This window comes from Spea bombifrons, chromosome 2, assembly GCF_027358695.1.
Source record: "Spea bombifrons isolate aSpeBom1 chromosome 2, aSpeBom1.2.pri, whole genome shotgun sequence".
Lineage (NCBI taxonomy): Eukaryota > Metazoa > Chordata > Amphibia > Anura > Pelobatidae > Spea > Spea bombifrons.
Window position 1 is genome coordinate 57,924,668 of NC_071088.1, and position 26,894 is coordinate 57,951,561.

Sequence of the window (26,894 nt, forward strand, 5' to 3'; positions counted from 1 at the left end):
AGTATAATATTTCTCCTTATCAATAGATCTAGATCCCTGAAGGTAATACATTTAACTTATTCTCCAGCAGTCAAAACGGAAGAGTACATACATGCTTGGTAGCGTAGGGTGTATGCAGTCAGGTTCCCATTAGGATGCTCTGGTGGTCCCCATTCCAGAACAACAGTCTCCCGGTTTGGCTCATAGACTTTAACATTTGTTGGCGCGCTGGGCACTGTATGAAGAAAGGATAAATGATTCACTAGGCAAAATGGACAGATATAAAGGCTATGGGAGGAATTAGTCTTAGGCCACACATTACATAAACAGTAAAGGCAATTGTTTTTTGAGGGAGATAACACAAACAGATGTGTGATTTATGACAATATGCATAAACACATATTGTGACGTTTACTAAACAATCCATAGGATCGACATTGTTGAACATAGATCTTAAGATAGAACTAAGGAGTATATATATATATGTGAAAGGCAGGCCAATGGACGTGTATCTTTGTAAGTTTGTAAGCCAGTGATTCCCTACAGTCTATTTCTGCCTATTATGTCCCAGATTCCCAGCTAATCTGGGATCATATGCAGCAACAATTCTTCACATTCCTTCAAAAAAAGAGCTAAATGAGTTAAATTGATCTCTGCTAGTGCTCCGTGTTCCATATAGGAGCACCTACCTCCCTCCGGGGTGGTAAACTCCTTAGTGTCACTCTTCGGGCCATCTCCTCGCCCATTCACTGCTACCATATGCAGTTTGTAGTTGCTGTACGGGATTAGCTGCGACACGATCCCTCGCACTCTGTCCCCAATAAAACTTTGATGTTGCTTCTTTTGGGAAACCCAGTGTCCCTTCAGCAAACTACTTTCCCTCCAGTAATAGGCCTTAAAATACACAACCCATGCATTTCATAATTAGGACCTTTGTATTTTAACAAGGGGTGTTTTGCATACAGGTTAATGGCTTGGGTTACTCCACTCAGTTTAATGCCATGCTAAAGCATGGGTATCTGGTTAGTTGTTTTATTGTATTCTCATGATGATGGCATTAAATAGGATAGTCACATATTTGAATTATATTGACATTCTGCACAGTCCAACAGCTGAGCAAGTAACATATTTTTTGGGGAAAATGGAGACTTTACTCTTTTTCTCTTGAATCAATGTTCCTCCAATGTCTTCTCTCCACTACAGAGTGGCATTACCAAATGTCACCAAAAAAACAGATCAGCTGTCTTCTTGTGGTCACTCATGGATGTACTGAGGAAGTTTGGTAAATACATTCATTCCACAATGAAAGCCAAAAATAAAAGTTTTAACTCTGCTTAAAGAAAGTACTTTGGGTAGAGATTGCATCTGTGATTAGGTATTGGTAGGTAATGGTTTAATATTGATTAATATGTAGTATTTTTGGTATTGATTAGACATTTTTATAGGGTGGTTAAGCATTGTTTTGACATTGTGTAGACATTAGGCATTGATTATGGTTGGGTTTGAAATTGGTCACACTGGATTAGGAATTGTTTAGCCATCAGCAGACAGTAATTAGCAGGGTGGGCTTGTGTGTCTGCTCACTCTGTATTCCAGAAGGTTTCCTCGAATAGATGCTGGTGCCACACGTGTCCATGAAAGGGCGATGGCAGTGCTGTTGACGACTCGCAACTTTATGTCAGTGGGTGCAGCCTTAGGATCTGGGAACAGAGGAAGCTGTGAGCAGAGCCTTGTTTACCTCTTATTGGGCTGGGATACTATGGCTGGCTAGCTCAAGATGCCTTATCCCCATATGTATATCTGTTTCAGTGCTCATTAGCCCCTCATCCTGTTCAGGAGCAAACTCCCCAGATAACAAACTGTGTATCAATGCATGTGTGCATCCAATACAGGGCCAAAGTATTCCATAACAAAACTCACCTCTAGAGCTACAGCTTGATATACTTGAGGTCTCCTTCAACTAAGAGTTGTAGCCATCTTTAACAACCCTATACCAAAAATGATTCTGTTTTTTTTTCATCCAGTCCTGACATGGATTATGTATATACTTAAATTTCTCAGTACCACCCCTGCTTCCCTAATTATATCTATCTGCAACATCCTCCGTGTATCAAGACAACCACCTCTTATGTACCCATGATAATATTCACATTGTTCTCTTTTTTCAGTGCTTGACCCTCATCATCAAATCAAGTTGTTTTTCCATTTCCCCTTGATTGAATACACAAACTCAGCTAACCCACTGTACTTATAGTATATGAGATAAAAAAAAACAAACTGTAAAACATGCACCATACAATGGTCACTGTGTGTTTCTGGCTGGTGTTTCAAACAAAAAGATTAGGGAAGATGGAAGGATTTAGACATGACGTAATAATAAGACATAACATGCATTTATAATAAAATATATACAGTATCAATCAGTACCTCAACTAACTCAACATGGCATCCAAAATAGGTGTTTTTTCATGGGAAGAGCCAATAAAGAGATCTAATTTACCCACTTCAATTAGATCCATTGCTAATGTCTTCTTGTAGTGGTGTTTTATTAACTGCTAGCATTTTGTAGAAGGGTAAAAATACAGTTTTAACAAAAACTACGAACTACTATATGTTGCAGGAAAAAATTTCATAAATGGAAGAAGAAAGTTACTTTGTTTTCCTTTATTACTGAGGCACTACTATAATAAATGTGAATCACTGATGCACTACTGCAATAAATTGAATAGCCAGCTAAATCCTATACGTATATCTTTTCATATGAGAAATGTTACACTAATTTACAGGGCATTCATAGAAATCTTGTATACATTTATTTCCTTAAAAAATAAATTTTGAATAAGGAGCCTTAAAACCTGCAGTGTTTCTGCAAAGGGGACCTTGCTGCTTAAAATTTTTCACAACCACAATTTTTTATAAGATTCAACAAAATGCAACAATAGCCACTTATCAGTGATTTCCTACTCACAGTCCTCGCCAGAGTATCCAAACACAGTGCCAGGTTCTGAAGCCTTCCCAAAGTCATTTTCAGACTGCACTCGTATTTCGTATTGAGTGTACACTGGAGTGTGCCACACCACGTGCCTGTTGCCCCATACAGTGACGTTGCTCCAAGGTTCGCCTGTGTGACGCTGACGCCACTTGACATTGTAGCGTAGGTTTGGCCCATACACTTGCGTAGAGTTAAGTGGCTATGAATGGTATAAAAAAAAAAGGACAATTAAACTAATATAAATATATAATATATATATCTATATTGGTATGTAGGTGTATTGCAGGCATGAATAGCACATTTGGCAATAGCCCAATGGAGCAAACACTCCAGTGCAAAGGACTGCTAATGAACTTCCAAATATTACTAAGATGACAGATCTATTATCCTGCCCCTTTCCTAGCTGAATAACCACTTTTGAATTGTCATCAATGACACCTGGCACTACATACTACAATTACATAATAAAAAAGGAGAAAACAACACATAATTCATACTCACTGTCCATGTAATCTCCATGTTGTCTTTGCGCGTTCCTACTCCCCGAACATCACTTGGGTTAATTTCTGGAGCTGAAATCATGGGAAAAAAATTCATTGTAAAGAATAAATTAAATTTACTGGTGGATACACATGAGTCTGGGGCAGGGTCACTTACCAGCACCATTGGTCTGATAGCGTTCAGAAGAAGGACTGGGCATGCTGCTTCCAAGCTCATTCAGTGCTAAAACCCGAAACTGGTAATTGACATATGGTGACAGCCGAAGGACTGCAGTGTTCACATTACCAGGAACGGAGGCAAGGTTGTGCCAGGTGCCTGACTGATAACGGTTCTCCTCAAATTGTATAATGAAACCTGGTGGTGATATGAGTGGTGAAGACTAAAAATGAAGTAACACATCTGAGCACTGGAAGCTGGTTCTATTTATATTTTTCAGATCTGATATCACATCTTCCCCCATCACAGGCACAGACAGGACATGTAATACACATTTTCTATAATTTTCCATGATCCCCCTGGATGTAATATGTGTCTCTGCTTTTAAAAAATAATTTACACAAGCTTCTGGCATTTGGGATTTACAACTGTGTAGTGCCCCTGCTTCCACATACAAAACTACATCTAGGGAAGTAAAAAGGAACCACAAGCATGATTAATATATTGTAGATACACATAAAATTAGGAATGGGGATAATCCTGAATGTGACTGACCCCCTTAGTTAGAGGGGGGTATATAAAAAAGAAAAACTACAGTTTAAAAAAATGTGATTAAAACATAAAAGAACACATGATAAAAGTGTAAGATACAATTTAACACCTTAGAAAGTTTGGTACAGAAGGCATCAAGAGAATGTGTGAAACAAAGAGAGGGAAAGACATGTGACTGGGCAACGGTAAGCTACATTAAAAAACTGATGGGTACTCAACACAATGAGAAATTATATTCACCTGTAATTGGACTGTTGTTGTCATCACCAGGTACCCAGGTGAGACGGACACTCCTCTCTGCCAGGTCAGTTAGCTCCAGGTCCATAGGAGGGTCTGGTTTATCTATCAGGAATTAAGAAAAATGTTCTTAACTTGAAACCAGCTCACTAACAGGTATTCTGGTGACTGATACAGGAAACATAAATTGGAGATCTGGCACTTAATCTACTGACCATAAAACATGTTATAGAAAGAGTAGTTGTAGGCATCTTTCTCTTCCCTTATCGCACCTTTCAACATATACCGAGTGTGCCAGATGCAAAGTGTGAAAGGTAGTGCCTTTTCCCCAACCTCCAACTCTTATTGGTTATTCGATCTATTCTGCTATTGGTTATATTTTTCTCCCTTCCCTTAACTCTGATTGGTCAATTTATTTCCCTCCCTGTTTACTGGATTGTTTACTTGGAACCCTAATTTGAAAATTGATCAAGATGTTCTAAATTATATATATACTATACATTTTGGTCAATAAATGATGTTCCTAGGTGTAATTCTCTTAGCTCAGTCTTGCTTGCTGATCACACTGTGATCACCACAAACAAACTACAAGGAGGAGAGGGAGGAAAATAGTTTCTCCTCCTTTCAAAACATGTAAAAAAATTAAGGTAAAAAAAATTAATATAAATTAAATAAAAAATGATTGGGAGCCCAGTGACATTACTGGCACAAAAATGTATGACAGATCCCAAAAATTGTGCCCCTTCCCCTATAAGTTAAACAAATATTGAAAAACCACTAGCCTCAAATTCTTTCAGTCAGCAGTACTAAAAAATATGTAATATGGGGCAATATGTAGAGTATGGATTTAGCCATCTGTAACATAACAAAATATGTAGGTGGCCTTTGATTGTAATCAGGAAATGTTACTGAAGATAAATTCGGTCACTGCTTAGTTGTGACACAGTATAGAAAAAACGTAAGCAACATTGTAGAAATGTGATTTTTTTTATAAATCTATTATCACTAATAATTATGTTTCATGTATTTATATTAGTTTCAAAGAAGGCCCCACTTTTCCTGAACTAAATGATGTATAATTTGGGTTCATCAAATATGGAAAAGAGGAATCATATTCTAGTCCTTTTGTTATAAAACCCCCAGGACTAACACATAAAACCCTCCATACTACTGCCCTTCATACCTATTTCCCCCATAATAAAATACTCCTCTACTCAATCTTTACATTCTTCACGTGGTTTTTCTCCTCACTTATTACTATTTTTCATACCTCTGGAACTCCCTTCCACCTTATCTACAGCTTTCACCCTCCCTCTCAATATTCAATAAAAATCTATAAAACTCACTTCTTCAGAGGAACATATCATCTCTGTAGCTAGATCTTGCCTCTCACTAATACAAGCACCATGATACCTCTCACCTTTCTTCACATCTTATGTTTCTCCTGATCCCATTCCCTCTAGATTGTAAACTTGCGAGCAAGGCCATCTTGCCCAAATTATCGGTTTGTCTTAGTCTGTCTTTCTATTCTCAACATTCCCCTTTAAGATATGTATTGTAATAATATTTAGCTGATACTTGTCTTATGAATTTTGATGAATCATTATGTATATGTGACAAATAACGTGATCAGGTGAACCTATACATGAACTAAGTTCATTTTAATCAGATTGGTTAATGATGAGCTGCTAATTGTTACTGTATAAAAATCTGTAAGTATCTTGATTTTGAAGACCTGTTCTAATTCAAAACAGCCCCCTGCAAATATTTATATTGTACATTCCACAAAAAATCCGTGTCCACTATAGTAAAATGTTCCTTATTTTCAGAAGAGTAGACGTAGCCTGTTGACACTACACTTAGCTTACTCTTTTGGCTAACTACCTTTTCGCTTTTTCCAATAGCATCTTGTACAGGTAATTAGGACGTATTAGGTATTAGTAGGGAATGTTACCTCTAAGAGTGGAAGTCAGTCGACTAGTAGGTGAGGAGGAAGTTTCTGTAAAGGGAAAATGTTACAGGTTAAAGTGTTAATATCACCCTTCAAGATATCATTTTGTAAGGACCAGACCTATGGTTAATTAGTTAATCATCAAAAGACAGAATGGGTACACAGTACAGTGCATAAGTTAAATAAGTTACAGTGCATAAGTTAAATACATTCTGCTACGTGCTAAAATAATAGAATTAATAGAAGCTGTTTCATCTGGTAAGCAAATTCATACAGTCATGTGAAAAAGAAAGAGCACCCTCTTTGAATTCTATGGTTTTACATATCAGGACATAATAGCAATCATCTGTTCCTTAGTAGGTATAAACATGAGGTAAATCTAACCTCAGATGAACAAAAACACATGACATATTATACTGTGTCATGATTTACTCAACAAAAATAAAGCCAAAATGGAGAAGCCATGTGTGAAAAACTGGTACATCTTTACTGCTTCCATTGTAATTAAGATGCTAAGTAGCAGACAAGTGCTGCTCATTAAATGCCCTTGATTCATTGATGATCAGCAAGTGTGACCACCTCACAACTTTTGCAGTTTGCTGGTTAACACAATGCCAATTAGGAAACACATCAGCAATGATCTTAGATAAGCAATTGTTGCTGCCCATCAATCTGGGAAGGGTTATAAAGCCATTTCCAAACAATTTAAAGTCTATCATTGTACAGTGAGAAAAATTATTAAAAAGTGGAAAACAGTTGCCAATCTTCCCAGGGTGCCCATCCCAGCAAATTCACCCCAAGGTCAGACCGTGCAATGCTCAGAGAAATTTCAAAAAACATTTCAAACTCCACAGGCCTCAATTAGCATGTTAAATGTTAAAGTTGATGCTAGTACAATTTGAAAAAGACTGAACAAGTATGACTTGTTTGGAAGGGTCGCCAAGAGAAAGCCTTTTCTCTCTAAGAAGAACATGGCACCACAGCTTAGGTTTGCAAAGACTTCTGGAACAATGCCCTTTGGACAGATGAGACCAAAGTGAAGATGCAAAATGCCACGTTTGGCAAAAACCAAATCTGCGTATCAGCACAAATGTTCATCTCACAGGACCCTAGAACCTTACAGTCATTGAGTCAATCATGAACACCTCTGTATAACAAAGTATTCTTGAGTCAATTGTGAGGCCATCTGTCCAGCAGCTGAAGCTTGGCCAAATATGGGTCATGCAACAGGACAATAATACCAAGCACACCAGTATCTACAAGAGAATGGCTAAAAAATGAAAAAGAATCAAGGGATTTAAATGGCCCAGTCAAAGTCCAGACCTCAACTTGATTGAAATGCTGTGGCGCGACCTTAAGAAAGCTGTGCATAAACATAACCAAATGAACCTTAAAAAACTGGAGCAACATCGTTAAGGAGAGCGGGCCAAAATTCCTTCACAAGGATGTGAGAGACTGACAAAGTCATACAGAAAATGATTACTACATTATCGCTGCTAAAAGGTGGTTATACAAGCTATTGAATCATAAAGTGTGCCTAGTTTTGGCTTCTCTATTTTGGCTTCATTTGTATTGAATAAATCATGACACAGTCTAGGGCTGCAACTAACGATTATTTTAATAATCGATTAGTTGGCCGATTATTTTTTCGATTAATCGGTTAAAAAAATTCAATTTTTTTTCAATTTAAAATAATGTAATAAAAAACGTACAATTTACACTTTCATCTCTTTATTGCAATGGCCTCTCTCTATTCACCTTCTTATTTTACTGACATAATAATAAAATGAACCCAAACACAGTGTTTCTCAAACTAGGTTTTAATACAAAGTTATTAGTAAATATTAATTCATATGTTAACTATTTTTCATATTAAATAAAAACTATGAGAAAAAAGCCTTGTTTAAATTTTTATTATTTACCAAACTGCCCCCGGTTATGCACATCTGACCCCCAGCTTGCCACTCTGCCCCCATATATGCCTTATACCTCTTATATGCCAGTGATATGCAACTGAGCCCCCTGATATACCTTTTACCCCCAGATATGTTTTCTGCCCCCCAGATATGTTTTATGCCCCACTGATATGCCTAATATCGATATGCCTTATACCCCCTATATGCCACTGAGCCCCCTGATATACCTTTTACCCCCAGATGTTTTATGCCCCCCGATATGCCTAATATCGATATGCCTTATACCCCCTATATGCCCTGAAATTCATAATACCCCCCATACACCACTATAACTCACCCATACACCACTCTGGCTCCTCCCCCTCCCATACACCACTCTGGCTCCTCCCCCTCCCATACATCACTTTGCCTCCTCCCCCTCCCATATACCACTTTGCCTCCTCCCCCCTCCCATACTCCCCTCTGGCTCCTCCCCCTCCCATACACCACTCTGGCTCCTCCCCTCCCATACATCACTTTGCCTCCTCCCCCTCCCATATACCACTTTGCCTCCTCCCCCCTCCCATACTCCCCTCTGGCTCCTCCCCCTCCCATACACCACTGTGGCTCCTCCCCCTCCCATACACCACTCTGCCTCCTCCCCCTCCCATACACCACTCTGCCTCCTCCCCCTCCCACTTTGCCTCCTCCCCCCTCCCATACTCCACTCTGGCTCCTCCCCCCCTCCCATACACCATCTGCCTCCTCCCCCTCCCATACATCACTTTGGCTCCTCCCCCTCTCATACATCACTTTGCCTCCTCCCCCTCCCATACTCCACTCTGCCTCCTCCCCCCTCCCATACTCCACTCTGCCTCCTGTCAGCAACGGAGGTTCACAAGACACCAGGGAGCCGGTTAGAGAGGCAGAGTGCCGTATGGGAGGGGGAGGAGCCAGAGTGGTGTATGGGAGGGTGGCTCCCATATACCCATCTGACTCCTCCCCCCTCCCATACACCGCTCTACCTCTCTACCCGGCTCCGTTACTGACAGGAACTTTCACTGCAGCTTCATAGAAGCCTCAGTGTAAGTGAAGGTGAGTAACGGAGGCTGTCTGTGCGATGCAGACCCCCACCGGCTGACAGAGAGGATGATCCTCTGTCAGCCGGTGGGGGTGTGCACGATGCGCACAGACAGCCTCCGTTACTGCCCTTAACTTACGCTGAGGCTTCTATGAAGTCAGTAACGGAGCCGGGTAGAGAGGCAGAGTGATGTATGGGAGGGGGGAGGAGTCAGAGGGGTGTATGGGAGGGGGAGAGAGACGGAAGTGAGAGACCGGCCGACAGTGAGGGGAATCCAGGTCCCCTGCAGCGTTGCGGGGGATCTGGATTCTAGTGTTATAATCCGATCTCTGTTTGAGGTCGGATCATAATTTTTATAATCGATAAAAATCGATTAATCGATAATGAAAATTGTTGACAACGATTTTCATTATCGATTTTATCGATTAGTTGTTTCAGCCCTAGTAATGTCACATGACTATACATTTGTTTTTAGTTAACTAAAAGGACGTATTATTTCATTATGTCACGGGGAAAAGAATCAAGTTACTTTAGATCCGAAATAACGAACATATATAAATCATTTGTGATTTTATGGTAAGGAGCCATATAAAATAAATAAAAATTTTCTACGTTTAAAATCTGTTCTTAATGCTACTACTTCTCTTTACTATATTTTGCTGAACTGAAGTTAAACTCAGTTTTGCTGATGGGAACTACAAAGCTAAGAACTTTATTCCAACATGACAGTTGGTCATAGGCACAGATTTACAACTGTCCAGGTCTGACTATGAGACGACTAAGATCCAGATCCCCCACAGCTGCAGGGGACCTGGATCCTCCTGCCCCCCCCCCGCCCCACTTACCGATACTTCTGAGTCCCCGGTGTGTAGCTGGGGCAGCGTGTAGATGTCTACGCGATTCGCGTAGACAACTTCCGCTGCAGCAGGAAGGAGGTGTGGCTAGCAGCGGGGGTTGTCTGCGTCCATCACGCAGACCTTCCCCGGCTGTCAGAGATCAGAGTTCCCCGCACCGACTCTGACAGTCGGGGAAGGTCTGTGCGATGGACGCAGACAACCCCTGCTGCTAGCCACGCCTCCTTCCGGCTGCGGCGTAAGTGCGTGGGATCTACACGCTGCCCCGGCTACATGAGAGGGAAGTCAGAAGCACCGGTAAGTTGGAGGGGGGGAGTGCCGGGGGAGTGTTAAATGGGGGGCATAAGGCATTTCTGGAGGCAGAGTGCTCTGTGAAATGCCTTTTAACCCCCTTAATGCCACTCTGCCTCCAGAAATGCCTTTTTAACCCTCTATACACCACTCTGCCTCCTGAATGCCTTAAACCTCCCTATATGCCACTCTTCCCCATAATATGCCTTTTAACCCTCTAAATGCCAGAGTGGCATATAGGGGTATAAGGCATTTCTGGAGGCAGAGTGGCACACAGGGGGTCAAAGGGCATATCATGGGGCACAGTGGCATATAGGGTTCAAAGGCATATCATGGGACACAGTGGCATTTAGAGGGTTAAAAGGCATATCATGGGGCACAGTGGCATTTCTGGGGTATAAGGCATTTCTGGGGAAGATGTGCATAACTGGGGGGCAGGTTGGAAAATAGAAGGAAATAAAACCAAAATATTTTTCTCAATCATAGCTTTTATAAAAAAAAAAAAGTTTAGATGAATTAACATTTACTGGTAAAACTTTTGTCCTATAGGGTCGTCTTATATTCAGGCTTTTTCTTTTTTTTCCTAAATTAATATTCAGATTTGGGGGGTCGTCTTATAATCAGGGTCGTCTTATAATCAAGCAAATACGGTAATATTTCATGCCTGAAGCCATGAATTGGTAATACCCTAATATAAATGTTTAATTCATTATGGATTCCATAAAAAAATAGCTTTAAACAATTCAAACAGGTAGGTGAAAGGTGTGAGATTTGCATGCTTTTTGTGTCTTACGTATCTCTGGCAGACAAAGCAAATGTTTTATGGCTATTTTTTAATATGTTTGAAATTAAGTGTACACGTTTCAAAATAACAGAATATGAAGTGTCTGCCACAGAGGTGACACAGTCTAATTCACGTCATTGCTGTGCTGAGCACAGTAGCGTATTCTTTTAAACATATCTTCAACACAAGACTGGATCCCTCAATATATTAAATATTCATTAACATACCCAGTATTTGATTAAAATGGAAATTAGAATTGCATGTAATTTGCAAAATTTAAGTCTATCTATGCACCAATTTTTACGTGAGTTACTTTGACATTAGAGTTCAGTTACAGTAGAAGTCAATGCAAACAAAACTTGCAAAGGGCACTCAAAATATTCCTTTAATTGACGTCAATGTATTTATGAATCCTCATAAAAGAAGTGTTGTGCATTTGTGAGATAATAATATCCGTTTAACAGGTCTGTTTGGTCTGTTCTTATCCTTGCACATTTCTTCCTATGAAAAGTATAACACTACAGAGCACTGCTGAATACACAGACATTTATTAACTATGTCTCATGTACCGTATTTGCTAGATTATAAGAAGACCCTGATTATAAGACGACCCCCCAAATCTGAATATTAATTTAGGAAAAAAGAAAAGGCCTGAATATAAGACGACCCTATAGTTTTACCAGTAAATGTTAATTCATATAAACTATTTTTTTTATAAAAGCTATGATTGAGAAAAATATTTTTATTTCCTTCTATTTTCCAACCTGCCCCCCCCTCAGTTATGCACATCTGCCTCAGAAATGCCTTATACCCCCTATATGCCACTGTGCCCCATGATATGCCTTTTAACCCTCTAAATGCCACTGTGCCCCATGATATGCCTTTTAACCCTATATGCCACTGTGCCCCATGATATGCCTTTTGACCCCCTATGTGCCACTCTGCCTCCAGAAATGCCTTATACCCCTGTATGCCACTCTGGCATTTAGAGGGTTAAAAGGCATATTATGGGGAAGAGTGGCATATAGGGAGGTTTAAGGCATTTCAGGAGCAGAGTGGCATATAGAGGGTTAAAAAGGCATTTCTGAAGGCAGAGTGGCATTAAGGGGGTTAAAAGGCATTTCACAGAGCACTCTGCCTACAGAAATGCCTTATGCCCCCCATTTAACACTCCCTCCCCCCCAAACTTACCTGAGCTACTGAGTCCCCTGTCATGTAGCCGATGCAGCGTGTAAAGCTCTACACGATTCGCGTACACAACTTACACTGCCGCTGGAAGGAGGTGCGGCTAGCGGCGGGGGTTGTCTGCGTCCATCGCGCAGACCTTCCCCGACTGTCAGAGAGAATTCACCGCACAGGTCCGGGGAACTCTGATCTCTGACAGCCGGGGAAGGTCTGTACGATGGACGCAGACAACGCAGACAACCCCCCGCTGCTAGTCGCACCTCCTCCCGGCTGCAGTGGAAGTTGTGTACGCGAATCGTGTAGAGCTCTACACGCTACATGGTGCTTAGTCCAGGCAGCGTATAGAGCTCTACGCAAATCGCGTAGACATCTACACGCTACCCCGGCTATACACCGGGGACTCAGAAGCACCGGTAAGTGGGGCGGGGGGGGGGGCGTAGACAGGAGGTTCCAGGTCCCCTGCAGCTCTGCTAGGTTAACTGATTTCCAGCTTAGAACAGCCAATGCTCCTCAGAAGGATGGTAGACAAATGAAACAGCTTCTCATCAGAAGTGGTAAAAGCTAATACATTTAGGGAATGTAAAATTATATGGGGTAGGCATAAAGCTATCCTGAATCTGAGACAAGAGAAAGGACTGATTAAGGACTGAGTCCCTACATGAGTAGGCTTGATGGGTACAACGGTTCTTATCAAATTCTATTTTTCTCAATATTACTAAACTGAAATAGACCTGCAATTATTGTGTGGGGGAGTAATTACCCTGGATAGTGAGGTAGGCTTTTGCAAAGTCTTGATCCAGCTCTGTTTTAGCTACACATGTGTAAGCTCCTTGGTCCTTCTCTGCTACTCCAAATATTGTAAGGGCATCATCCTCCTTCTTCATCCTGACAATAAGAAAGATAGAGATTTTAATGCATAACTGGCAATTACGTAAATGGGTAAAAGTCCATCATTTCATCCTATCCTAACCTCTCCCCTATTACATTGATCAGCTTATCCTTAAAAGTATCCACTGTTCTTGCAGTCCATAGGTAGTGCTTACCAGATCACTTATTATTTTACATTAAAAATTGTGTGTTGTTATTTACAATGCTATTTATAAAGAACAATGTTTTTGGAAGCATTATATTGAGTTTAAATGCCTTTGCCATGATGATTTAAGTTTATTAATATGAACCCTGGGTGGTCAGCACTGCTTAAAAGTTATTAATTAATTTATTAACTGAAGCCTCCAAACTAGTATGAGCCTACCAACACCCCTACCCTTTCCTAACAGAAAGGACAGGAACACAGGATTCAGAGGTCACAATTAAGACAACTGCCCAGTCCCCAGATTACAAAACTGTATTCTTAGCTCTGTGCTCACTACTTATGTATAGAACAAGCTCTGTGTCTACTCACTTGTTACTTATATACAATTGAGATTCATCCTTCATCCATGTCACAGTAAGTCTGAGAGATGGGTCACTCCGCACTCGACAATCAAGGCGGACTGTGGAGCCTCTCTTGGCAATCTGATCTTCTGGACCCTTGACAATGCGAGTAGGTTCTAAGGAACAAAATAAAGATGTTAGTTGTGTAAATGTTTGTTTTTTTCTCTTGGTGCCCATAATTGTCCAAACAATTCTTCACCACCATATTTCTAAAGCTTTAAAAGTAACAATTGCAACTGTCTTATCGAAAGCATAATAAATGTGGTGCCACACTGCATTCACACTGAGAACATTTTTAAAAAGAGAAAGAGAAAACAAAAAATGGGACAGAAAGAATGATAGAAAGGAAGTATAAGTACAGCAGAAGGAACAAAGAGAAACAGGGACAATGTGAAGAAATCCATTGGAAATGACAGCACCAGCCACATTTCTGCTCTGACAGGCTCCCTTACCTTTGACCTCCAGCCGTACAGTATTTTCAGCATTGCCCAGAATATTGGTAGCCACACATGTGTATTTGCCTTGATCCTCTTTGCGTACAGTGTTAATCTCCAGTGTACCATTCTCATGCACCCGGTAGTTCCCGCCATCCAAGTTACTGCCTTGCCCATTCTTAAACCTGCACACATAAGGGAAGGGAATGCAGTTTGTTATCAGTTACCTACTCCATCTCTCCAGCAACAATGACAACGGTAAATAAAATAAAACAAACCAATTTCACCAAACTCTGCAATATTAGCTGTAGCCGTTTATATCGAAAGCACTATAACGAACTGGAGGTTTTATTTGACATGCTTAATGATTTTCTTGAGTTCATTAACTACAGAAGATTAACATATGTATTTATCAATAAAATGCACGTGTCCGTCTCCTATACAAACATTTTTCTATGCTTACCACCGAAGAGTGGGTATCGGAGAGCCAAAAAATGGGCAGTCCAGCTGAGTCCTGTTGTATTCAATTACTCTTATCAATTGGTTCCTGGGGCCCAACATCCGAGAGGGAACATCTGTAGCATGAAATAAGAGAACCAAGCGTAGAAAATTCAAATAATGGGAACTGTTTTTGATATAATTTGTGATCTGAAACAAACGTTCTATTATATGAAAAACAATTGGATTTATAATAATGGATGCTGGAAATGTGTTATGGTTAGAAAAGTGAGTTAGCAAATGTGGTATTATTTATACATAGGGAATAGTGAGGGGATATATATTAAGATCATCTCGAATATAAATCCAAAATCAGAAGCATCTCTGTACAAAACTACTCTATAGAGCTTGCTTGTGTCCATACTGCAACACTGGTGGTATTTAGTGTTATACCGATAAATATAAATTTATTGAAACTTCCCAAATGTTAAAAGCCGCTCCTAATTTGCTGTGCGGAGTTAAGCCTTTTATATTCATATACAAAAGCAACATAAAGCTCTGTAGGTAAAAAGATTTGATGGAAATGGCTAGTCAACCTAGCTGGCATATGTACAGGAACCTTTCAAGAGCTAAATACAAGTAAAAAGAAAGAACTAGACTAATCAACAGGAAACAAAACCTAGATGGAATGCATGTAATCTATCATAACTACTTCTTACCAAGAATGCTGACGAAAGCATTGGCCAGCAGGTATCCATGGTCGTTGGAGGCATTGCATTGAAACACTGCACTGTTGCCACTCTGTACTTCACGGAAAATGATGGTATCACCAGCAACCTCAAAATTGGGGTTCGGAACTGCAGAGGCAGCATGCAAGAGAAAAAGACTTAACACAAATCTAATTAAAAGCTTTCCCATTTGAATTAATCAATACAAAGACCTACATTAGGTGCTGTGATATAGCACATTATCAGTCTCTACAATACTCAGTGATCAGGATATTGTTAATAAAATTCCTGATTCTTAATGAAGTCCAATGGACAAACCTGGGTTTGGAACAAAGGAGAACACTACCCACCGGAATGTTTAGTGCCTACTGTAAAGTTTGGTACTGCCAGTAAAGGGTAATGTTAATGCATCAGATGACAAAGACATTGCGGATCAAACTTTGTATGTTTCAAACTTTGCGGCACCAGTTTGGAGAAAGTTATTTCCTCTTCTAGCATGGCTCATGTGTACAAAGCAAGACCCATAAAGCCATGGTTTGATAAGGTTGGTGTTGAGGAACCTCGAGTGGCCTGCACAGACCTGATCTTAACCTCATTGAACACCTCTGGTATGGCCATGCCTTCTCATCTAACACCAGTGCCTGACTGCACAAATACCTACAGACACACTCCCAAATCTTGTGAAAAGCATTCCAATAGTGTGGGGCTCTCACAGCTGCAGGGAGGGGGGTGGTGTACAACTCAACATTAATGCCCATGGTTTTGGAATGGGAGGTCAAAATGCTCATACAGGTGTGATGGCAGGATGCCCATATCCTTTTGGTCATATAGTGTTCCTCCATGTAAAGTTGCTTAGTATATTGGACAGTGCAACAAAATTTGAAAGTGGCATTTTACATATTAACCACAAGAGGGCACTGTCTAATGCACAATTTTCAACTTGTTTTGTGATCTAATCAGCTTTGGTCAGGTGCTATTTTCAGATCCCAAAATGTACCTACAAAAGCAGAGCTTGTTTAAAACGGCACATGAGGTAGTTAATGCTTATTCACGCCCAGCCTCTTTAAGAAAAGTAGGTTTTTCATACAAATATTTTTTCCTCTTCTTCTTTGCATTTTTCCAGAAATCCTCCACCCTCCCTCCATTTTTTTCCATATTTTTCTTGTCCTGCACTTTCATGTGCCACCTAACCCCACATCAATCCATTCCCATGCCATTAAAGTTACATTCAATGACAGCAGAGCTGGCCTGACACTGGATGGGTCCAGTATATTACACAGTACATGGCAATATCATAGTTTCTTTTACTCGTCAAAATCACAAGAAGCATTTTATATATATATATATATATATATATATATATATATTTATATTTATTTATTTTTTAATCTTTAAATGGCTCATCTTAACAGTAAAATAGTTTTAGCAACAAAGTTATAATACATTTGACACCAAAGCTTTAAATAATATATATATATTATTTCCATCCTTAAATATTATTTCTTAATGGTTTATTTATCGAAAATGTGATTTATATTCTTTATTTTTTTTATACACCTACCTGTGATGGGTTCTCCATTCATCAGCCACTGGATGGTGGGTTTGGGACTGCCATTGGCACGACACACCAAACGCCCATTCTCTCCTGGTGCCAAAATGAGATTTTTGGGTTCATCAAGCCAATACGGTGCCGCTGAAGAGACAGGTAACATAAATTGCTAAGTTTTAATAGTTTTTTTTCTGATATTTTGCATCTGTTTCAAATGAAAGATTACAGATCAATGTACACAATGAGGTCCAGAAATGTACTTAAAGTAAAGCACTACTCTTTTTCACTTATCAATGCATGTACTGCACTGCAATCACAGGTCATTTCCACCACGTAGCACAAAATCTGCAAAGGGCACAAAATACGAACTGACATGCTGATGTCATGCTGTCATGTACCTATTCTCGCGAAGCAGGGGTACATAAATGTGAAATGGTTGTGCTGCAACTATGTCCATACTCGCAAATGTGCCTGTATTTGTAGTCAGTAATGGCACCAGGAACTATTTTTTGGACTCCAATATGGGGACACTCATTGGACTCGGTCTCTCTTGCAAGGTAAATTAGCATGTGTTTTGTGATTTGTTTAAAGGCATTTATAGCTTATTTGAAAGTAACCATTTGCTTCTGCTTTGTCGAAAACAAAAGCACAGAAAAGTTTTATATGGTATCCTACCTATTTTTTTGTGGATTATTAACTCAGAATCAAGATTTTGATGAAAAAGAGGAAAAAATTGGGTTAATTCGCTAAAGTTAAACACAATAACACTACTTTACTAAAGCAGGAATTTACAGAGTTGCAGGTTCATCTAATGCTTAGTTAATTATCAGATATGCCTTAAAGTCATCTCACAGACTGAGCCACGCATTATGCAGGGCCAGCCCGGCCATTCTCCTTAGAAAAAACGGCCAGCGATTGCTGTTCAAAGTACGTAATGAAGTGGAAAATACAACTCCACTTTAAACTTCTGCTTTGGTAACTATAGAGACTTTCCCGATCCAATATTTCTCATGACTTTTATATATATTTTTCTGTCTAATCAATCAGTACAAGCATTATTTTAGAAGACAAACATTACGCTATGACAACAATAGCACATAATTATCATCAAAATCTTTTGTCTGCTTTAATAATTATGTTTCACACAGCTGATTCATTCCTGATATCCATAGAGCCGGTGGAGGGACTGGAAGATCCTACTTGGTTAGAATACAATCTAGTTACTATTCTCCTATACAAAAATAAACGCAAAGTGTTAAATGCGGAGAGGTGTTATGATGACATATGCCTATGGTTCCCCATATAAGACATAAGAGCAGTTTTCTCAAGGATCCTCAATCTCCAGTTCGTGAAGGGAAGACGATAAGCATCACTGTCCAACGTTTAATATGTCAAGATCAAGTTGTCCTTGAACCCTACGTATGTTATTTCAACAGTTATGTTTTGGTTAAGTTGTGGGATGAAATACAGGTATATCCAAAACTTAATTCAAATGCAACCCTCATAAATTAATTCGGTAGAGTTATGCTTAGTGGTGTAATAAAGCATTGCATTCTTCATTCAAGTGGATTAGGTTGTTTTGGCCTAGTTTGTTCTGTAATCAGTGTCAGTAGACAGAAGCAAAGGTGTGCGTGGCTTTGTTCTAACATACATCACCAAGCTTTTATCTTAGTCAGCAAAATTTCCCCCAGGCAGGCGGTTAAGTTAATGTCAGTCAACTCAGCAGGGTTTAAACAAGCATGGCATAGGCATATGGTTATCCTATATGCAGAACAAGGTCAAGGACTGATTTAGGTTTAAATCTTTACAACTGAAAAAAAATGTGCAGAATAGATGAGCCGAATGGCCGTAATCTGCCATTAAATAAATTCTATATTTCAATGTGTAGAAATACTAAAACAATGGTTCCTACCCTTTACTCGGACGGAGATGGTGTGGCGGATGCTCCCCATCCTGTTAGATGCCTGGCAAAAATACTCGCCAGTGTCCTCTTCGGACACCTTAACAATGCGGAGTGTCTTATTAAAATTCTCAAATTTCAGCTTCTGGTTAGGAAGTTCCCCTCCTTTTTTATACCACATGATGTCTGGTGTTGGGCTGTAAAGAAACATAAAATGTAAATAAATATCTACGATAAAACAGGTGGGTCCCCACTACCCCACTGGTATTTCTAGATTTTTGTGACCACTGGTATTTTTGATTCTCAATATGGTGGTAAACTGAAGAAAAAAATGACTACAGATAAATACTAACAATGAAAAACATCTAAATAATGTGCAACGTCTGGTTTGAAACTTTTGTGGATTTTTTTATAAACCCTTATTCTGTTCTCATTCGTCATTTGTAAGTGTTTTCCAGTGAATGAAGCTTGGTGGACGAGTACCATACATGTGGGGAAGCACAACTATCATACTTACACTCCAGAGGCAATACATTCCAGAAGCAGATCTTCATCACGTAACACCAACTTACTACTGGAAGTACCTGTAGGCAGCAAGAAAGTTGGGGTCCGCTCTGCCACCCCTCGCGCTGTGAATAAAGAAGTACACTGAACAGTTAGATCAAAGAAATAGGCATAATAGCTTCTGGAAACGCAAAAATAAAAAAAAAGGTTTGTTAGAAAAGACAAAATATGTCCATGTTAAACATTTCAGTGTTATCAATAATTCAAATATTTAAGTTCGCTCTGCGAAAGTGGGAGATGACTATGCAAAAACAATTTTGCTGTGATATCACATGTATGAACGTGTCTATGCCTACAGCTCTGCATGGATACTGCATACAGGCCTAATAATACAGAATAAAAGTAGCAAGGACTGCTCGCGTTCTCTCTGAAGTGTCTGTTTTAATGTGGAAGGCCCAGACCATGCCACTAAAACCACGGCAGCTTCCACATTCTTAATACATCACCTATGAATACATCCTGCAATGGAAAACTGATTATTTCAAATAATACCATCTATAATAATATCATAATCTGAATGCAATTTGAATGTTAACCGATACATCATTTATCATCTTTCTTCGATGAAAATGAACACTTTTAATTCTCCTGATTACAGCATGTCTGCACTAAAATGTTTCGTAACTTTCTAATGTTTCTCTGGCAATAGTACACAGCCAGCTTAGGTGTGTACAGGTAATACCAAAACAGGAGATGAGGAAAAAGTATTTAAAAGGGGCCATTAGGCATTAAAAAGGTGTCGATCTAACATTCCTAGTCTATAATCAATTCTAGACTGTATCTGCAGTAAAGCTCTTATTAAAATGTGTTTGTATTTTTCAGAAATAGGCTTCTTGAATAAACACCAGTATAGTCAATTCATGCCCCAGAGTAGCATATGGGTGAAGGAAAACCAATTTACATTGGAGCAGGTAATACCAAAACACTGCCATAAAGAGTCGGTAAATGTTTAAAGGATGTTTCCCTTTAGATTACAGACTATTAAAGTAAATATAGTTCTTAAATGTCAGTTATTTCTAAATAAGAGATATTTATTTAAAACACACATCTGCTGTTCCATTCCCTACTGCCACTATGGATCAATAGTTTTTGAAATCCCTTTGGTAATAAGAGTTCAATTTGTGTTCTGGAACACCTGCTTTCAGTTATCAGAAAGACACCCTGGGGACAATATAAGGATCTGGGGAAGAGAGAGTTAGTTAATTACTTGCAGATTAGTAAGAATTCACCAGTAGGTTTATGTTTTATATGGCACAGATATTTTATGCCTGTTTAAACTGTCTTTTGCCTTTTTCTTGTAATGAGAGATCCAGAGAGATGGTGTCGTGGAGGAGGTTTCAAGTCAGGGCAATAATTAACACACTGGTGTCTGTAGAGTACGGTGACCAGCTGGCTCTTTTAACCCGAGGCCCTTATAGAAAATGTATAATGCAGGGCTCCATTATGCTCTTGTCTTGCATGATGCATTTCTTACAGGTGTGCCCAGTTAAAGATGCTATCTGGTAATTCTTATGCTTATGGTCCCAGAATACCAAAGATATCAATGAAATCCTGCAATATACAATTTTCTTACGTGTCCCTGGTAAATTGTGTTTTAATGCTTACTCAAATCGTAAGAACAGCTATAGTTCATTGAAGTTTAACATCCTGCTGCCTTAAATCGAATTGCATTTGTTGCAAACAAAGGTGGAAAGCGCAAAGTCAAATACGCGAAGCCAGTCTGTGTTATAAAGCCACAACAAGCAACATCCAAACAAAGGTTAAGCAAAAAAGAGATGTGGGGAAATGCAGGGCCCTTTTGACTTTTGAAAAGAAATGTCGCAAGCATTTCCTGGAATATAACAAGGGTCATCCTACAAATAGTTATGAATGAATTCGATTTTTTTGGAGTCACCATTATTTATGCAGAATTTCTTTAGTATAATTCTGAAAACATGGGGAGGAAAGCTAATATATTCCTTTGGAAACAAATATGTTTTTTTTTCTACCCAACATAAAAATTAATGTCAAGAGTAAACCATTTATGTAGGTCTAAATGTATATGTTTTGGGGTTTTTTTCACCTGCTTAGAAAGAACTGGCCTAAGATAAAGTGTGCGAAAAAAACATACTACAATAGCTGGTGCATCTGTCCTCAGATAATATTATAATTAAAGTGAGTGGGGTTAGCTAGAAGGTGAGTTAGGGCATAAAGAATTCTAGTGACCTCAAAAACTCACCCTGATACATAATAGTGAGGTTCATATAGAAGTATATGGCGGAGTCAGTACGGGAATTCTCTGTAATAAACAAGACAAGGTGAGAACCCCACTAGAATATAAAGATGAAAGTAAGTGAATCAGAAAACTGAGAAAAGATAGAAAGTATAGCCGGGACCATGGAATAAGTAAGTCAATGCAAAATCATAATTGGGAAAGAAAAGACAGATCAGCAGCTGTAGGATGTCAGGTAGAAGAGAGCATTTCACAAAGGAACAGATGGTAATACAATAGTAGTGAAACAATAGAAAGATTTAAATATATATCAAGAATGCCGAGGATGTTTAAAGCCATGAGGTTAGTCTTGCACAGGTAACACACCCATGAGAAAAAGTGCTGGTTTATATGAGTGAGAGAAAGTAAAGAAAAAGTTGGAGTGAGCTAAATTGGGTCAAGGTAAAACGAGAGAAAGAGCAAGAAACAGTCATATAGCATAGGCTTAAAGCAGAGTCTGAATCACGAACATATAAACAAAACAAAACATCACAGTTAACAAACAAATTAAGCACATTGCAATGCTGAGCAAAACTGCCCCTCCTTTCACACAAAATGTGTTAAGATACCTGCTATACATAGCTGGCAAAGCAGTAAAAAAATGGCAGCAGGAGACAGGAAACTATAGCATTTACCCATTCCTGTGGTGCGTTGTCTACAAGTCTGGTTCTCTGCATCCTTGTGTGAATTAATAAGAGATGTGAATGAGATGTCATATTATGATTCTGCTCTAGAACATGACAGGGTGCATTTTGGTTAAATGTCTGGCAGCTTCCTGCGCACAGTGCCCTGGGAACTAAAAAGGTTACTTACTTAATCATGTACTTCTCATGGGTACTCAAATTTTAACCCATTCGTAAATGTAAAGTGACTTTCATCTAACATGTACTTATGGGGAGCATAAATCATATCGGGTTATCTATACATTGTGCTAACAAATATATAGTACTTTTTTTTTATTTAGTTCCACTGTCCCATACTTAGGGCTTCACCATGATGTGCTGTTTGTAAACAAATGACTTTAATAGAGAACAATTTACAGTTACATATGTTGCTGCACAACGTTGTGCCCCATTTCTCTTCTGCACCAATGTATAGATCTGATACGTAGATGATAGGGGAAAAAAATCAGATTTTCCCTTGTATTGAACTGTAGCGTAGAACTTTATGACCATTAAAAATCTCATATAAAAGACCCTAATGAACATTGAGAAGATACAAGCCGTGTGACTGAATAATTCAAGGATTGTAATACATTTACAAATAAATCTATTGAGGCATGGTGTGCATCCATTCTTATTATACAAAGATGCTTGTGATATGCATACGTGTAAACCTGAACCCAAGTGCTAATGTTGCTTTGAGCTATTTACTCCAGATTATACTAGTGTCCAAGCAATGGGATTTAGTGGCAATTTATTTGTCCTATTACTAAACATATATGTTTGCATCAAACACTTACTGGTCAGCACTTTCAGAGTATATGCATTCTTCTGTTGGATTGTATGTGTAAAGTGGGATCGAGCATTGCAGCTGTAATCTGTCTGCGCATCCTGGCGCAGAACATTAGAAAAATATAAATCCCCATTCAGACCCTGAGACACCCTCCTGTCCTGGGTGATTGGTTCCATAGCTGTAGGGAAGCAAAACAGACCACTGTATTATTCAGAAACAAAATCTGGCACTACTGGCTTCCATTGTTAGAAATGATGAAGGTTATTGCCAAAATACTGGCATACTTATTTCCTTGTGCCAAGGGCACATTCAATGTACTTTGTAATATTTTGTGCTGGTTTTATCAATCAATGCATATTTTCTAACATGATGACATTTCATTTTGTGTTCTGAAGTAATGGTCTATGGAATATCATATATGCATTACCTTTTTGAGTGTAGTACGTTTATGAAGATATATTGAATACTTAACCTTACATCACTTTTTAGGGATTGATCAGAACACATTTCCTAATTTGAGTATTATTCCCACTATACAAATGCAGTTGATAAATGAATGTGTAAGGCACATACCATCTATGACAATGAAGGTTTCAGAAGAAGTTAGAATGCCATGGCAAATTATGAGAAAGTGATGTATTGACAGGCAAATGTAATTCTAATGGTAGGGAATACAATGAAATTCCACAGATCAAAGATAATAATGATAGCTAGTTCAGAGTGGTCATTTTGCTCTGTGTTTCAGCCAATTTCTAACTTCTAGATTAACACACGAGTATATTCCACTTACAGCTGCTCATCCAAAATATGACTGGAGGTGGGAGTCCGTGTGGAGGGTTACACTGCAAGATTAGGGAAGCACCTTCATTTACAACTACTGGATCGAGATTTTCTTTGGGCCACAAAGGTGATTCTGTAAATTAGAGATGAAAGCAAAGTATAACATAATGTAATATAAAATATAAAGTGGATTTCAAGAGATGTTTTTTTCACTTCTTGCACTTCCTTCACTGTAATCTATGATTGATGATACTTTCCATCTGTCAATTATTTTGTGGTTTTGCGTTTCTTAATGAACTGACTATACTATAAAAAAATTGGATATGGTGTTAAACTATTTTTTGTCAAATATTTCTTTTTCCCTATGTGGATGTGCGCCCCATTTGGAAGAGTTGTATAGATTATTAAGTGTTGGAGGGACGCTTATTTGGGTGCTGCTGCCTAATCAGGGAAAGTATTATTTATTCATTTACACCAGTGGTGTGTGTTTGCTTTTCTTGTGTTTTTGGTTTAAACTGACAATTATCAGAGTCACCATTGCTCTGTGGCTACTGGTTATTTTTCCCTTGAGTGCACTATGCCCTTCAAAACTCTCATCCCTATGATCTTCTGCTGTATCCTATTGATTTACGGTGAATTACTTTGTGCATTATGAATCTTCTACTCCATGCTACTATCTGACGTGCCTAACATCCACTGTACCTGGGTTCCTGCAAATCATTCAACCCATGTGTACAGCTGCTTCATGACCTGCATTCCCCAGATATATGAGACTTTCAGCTCCATTACTCACTAGAGACTTGTAACAGAATCTTGTTGGAAAGGGCTGTCCCATGTTCATTTCGGGCAAAACACTGATAATCCCCCTCATAGTCTTCAGGTCGTCCTCCTCCATGAATGTCAATAACAAGTGTACCAGAATACCGGCGGTAGGAAACTCTGGAGTCTTTGGCTACATTGTAAAACTTTCCATTTCGCGTCCACGAAAACCTAGAATAAAGATATATCATGGTAGCTAAGTAGCTATGGGGAAGCTGCAACAAGGTAAATTTGCATTGCATCGTACATATTGCAATAGACTCAGTAAGACAATATCAAAGTTTCTTCCATGTTCCAAATACTGCATGTAACCCTCTTACTCGTATAATCAAATGGTCCAAGAATTATCATCTATATTAATGATTTTCTTGCCATGTCAATTTAAAATGCTCCTTGCAGTTTTTATAAGTGTCTTATTTGTTTAAAACTAGGCAGCTTGTTGTGTTTGTTTAAAATGCTAGAACAAATAGTTCATGCATTTTCTAGGTGAAACAGCTCTCTATCCATTTACTGACATGTAAGTAGTGGATAATATATATATGTTCAGGGCTGATAAACGTAAGGGCTAATGGAGCTGCAATTCCAGGCCCCTACCTGAAAATAGGCTGTCAAGGTAGGACTGTCCCACCAGCAAAACCAGCAGATTCCACAGTGCGCCAGCTGGTCTCGGATCTGGTGGAAATGGGCGATGCGGCTGCACGACTGCCAGCACCGTCTTCAACATGGGGCAAAAGGGGCAGCCTGAAGCAACTGTGGTTGCAGGGGCCCGGACGAGCCCTGCGATCGCTTCTACAGGGGCCCGCTGCCTACCTGTGCGTTGCTCTTGTACCACCAAGGGAATGCAGGAACACAGCAAAATCATGTAATGTTAGGTCACTTGACCCTGCTGTGTTCCTGCTTGCCCTGGGTGGTAAAGAAAACGTTGAACACAGAAGGAAGCAGTGGGTCCCTGCAAATGGTACAGAGAAATCTGCAGTTCAGGTAATGGGGTGGGAGATGGTGTATGAATGAGTGTCTGAATGAGTGAATATCTGTGAATGAGTGAATTAATATTTGTGAATGAATGAATATATGTGTGATAGCATGGATGCACAGGGAGCCTGTTTGAGGCAAAGATACCACAGACAGGCTGTTTAAGGGGCAAAGAAGCCTGTTTTAGGGCAAAGATGGCAAGTCCTGATGATTCCAATCTGGATGCCAGGCAGGTCCTGAGGATGCAATCTGAGTGCCAAGCCTAACATAACATGATACTAAAAGGGGGGGCTAGCTGGGTGGCACAAAATACACAATGTGGGGCTGGCTTGTACAATCCACAAGGGTGTGGGGGCATTAATTCACAAGGGGGTGCTGGCTGGGGTCATCGCATAAATCAATACTAAAGGGGGGCTGAGTGGTGGGATAAATATACTAAGTGGGGATGGCTGGGGGCAATACACAAGGGTGTGGGGGCATTAGGGTGACCACATTTTTTCCAGGACACATACAATTTTTACATATTGCCCATAAAAAATTCTACCCTGCATTATGGTGTATGTATAGACTCACGGAAGGGAACCAACTAGTCAGATATACATCCCCATACTTCAGGGCAGCATGTTATCTGGGCTGGTCAGCAATATGTTAAAAATGTGTGTCCTGGCTAGGGGGAACAATGTAGGGCTTTCTGGTGGGATAACTATACAATGTGGGGCTGGCTGGGGGAATAAATACACAATGGGGGTGGCTGGAGGACACATGGGGAGTGGAGGCATTAATGCAGAAGTGGGGCAGCTGGGGCCATAACATAAATCAATACTAAAGGGAGGGGCAGGCTGGGGGGAAAAATACACACAGGGCTGGCTGGGACCGATACACAAGGGGCAAAAACACAAAAGGGGGGTTAACGACAAAGTAGTGTTTAAAAATACTTATTTTTTATTGGTGTAGCTTAGCCCGTCCGGATGTGTCCTGGTGTGTGTTTGGGTGTGACAGAGCCTGTCCTGGTGTGTGTATTTTTGTGTCGATGTCGCAGAGCCTGTCCTGGTGTGTGTTTGGTCATCCATTTCCTGGCACTTGTAGACCAGTTCAGAGGACAAAACTTTCTA

At 39.6% G+C, this 26,894-nt stretch overlaps 1 protein-coding gene across 8 annotated transcripts in view; it reads right to left on the bottom strand.

The window, feature by feature from the left end:
- The window catches only part of NFASC (neurofascin), a 79,920-nt gene that overhangs the window by 15,757 nt on the left and 37,269 nt on the right, over nt 1-26,894 (bottom strand). For 3 of the 8 annotated variants that reach the window (XM_053454341.1, XM_053454340.1, XM_053454338.1), the window contains exons 6-24: nt 24,785-24,981; nt 24,002-24,124; nt 23,219-23,389; nt 19,459-19,570; nt 18,954-19,138; nt 17,054-17,185; nt 15,484-15,621; nt 14,790-14,901; nt 14,345-14,511; nt 13,861-14,008; nt 13,219-13,343; nt 6,372-6,416; nt 4,421-4,522; nt 3,629-3,826; nt 3,473-3,543; nt 2,948-3,170; nt 1,564-1,679; nt 669-873; nt 92-214 (exon numbers count right to left, since the gene is read on the bottom strand). In XM_053454341.1, coding sequence (XP_053310316.1) covers nt 92-214; nt 669-873; nt 1,564-1,679; nt 2,948-3,170; nt 3,473-3,543; nt 3,629-3,826; nt 4,421-4,522; nt 6,372-6,416; nt 13,219-13,343; nt 13,861-14,008; nt 14,345-14,511; nt 14,790-14,901; nt 15,484-15,621; nt 17,054-17,185; nt 18,954-19,138; nt 19,459-19,570; nt 23,219-23,389; nt 24,002-24,124; nt 24,785-24,981 — 2,693 coding nt within the window. The remainder of the gene's footprint in view (nt 1-91; nt 215-668; nt 874-1,563; nt 1,680-2,947; nt 3,171-3,472; nt 3,544-3,628; nt 3,827-4,420; nt 4,523-6,371; nt 6,417-13,218; nt 13,344-13,860; nt 14,009-14,344; nt 14,512-14,789; nt 14,902-15,483; nt 15,622-17,053; nt 17,186-18,953; nt 19,139-19,458; nt 19,571-23,218; nt 23,390-24,001; nt 24,125-24,784; nt 24,982-26,894) is intronic. The other 5 variants (XM_053454343.1, XM_053454342.1, XM_053454339.1 and 2 more) reach the window with 2 other exon arrangements.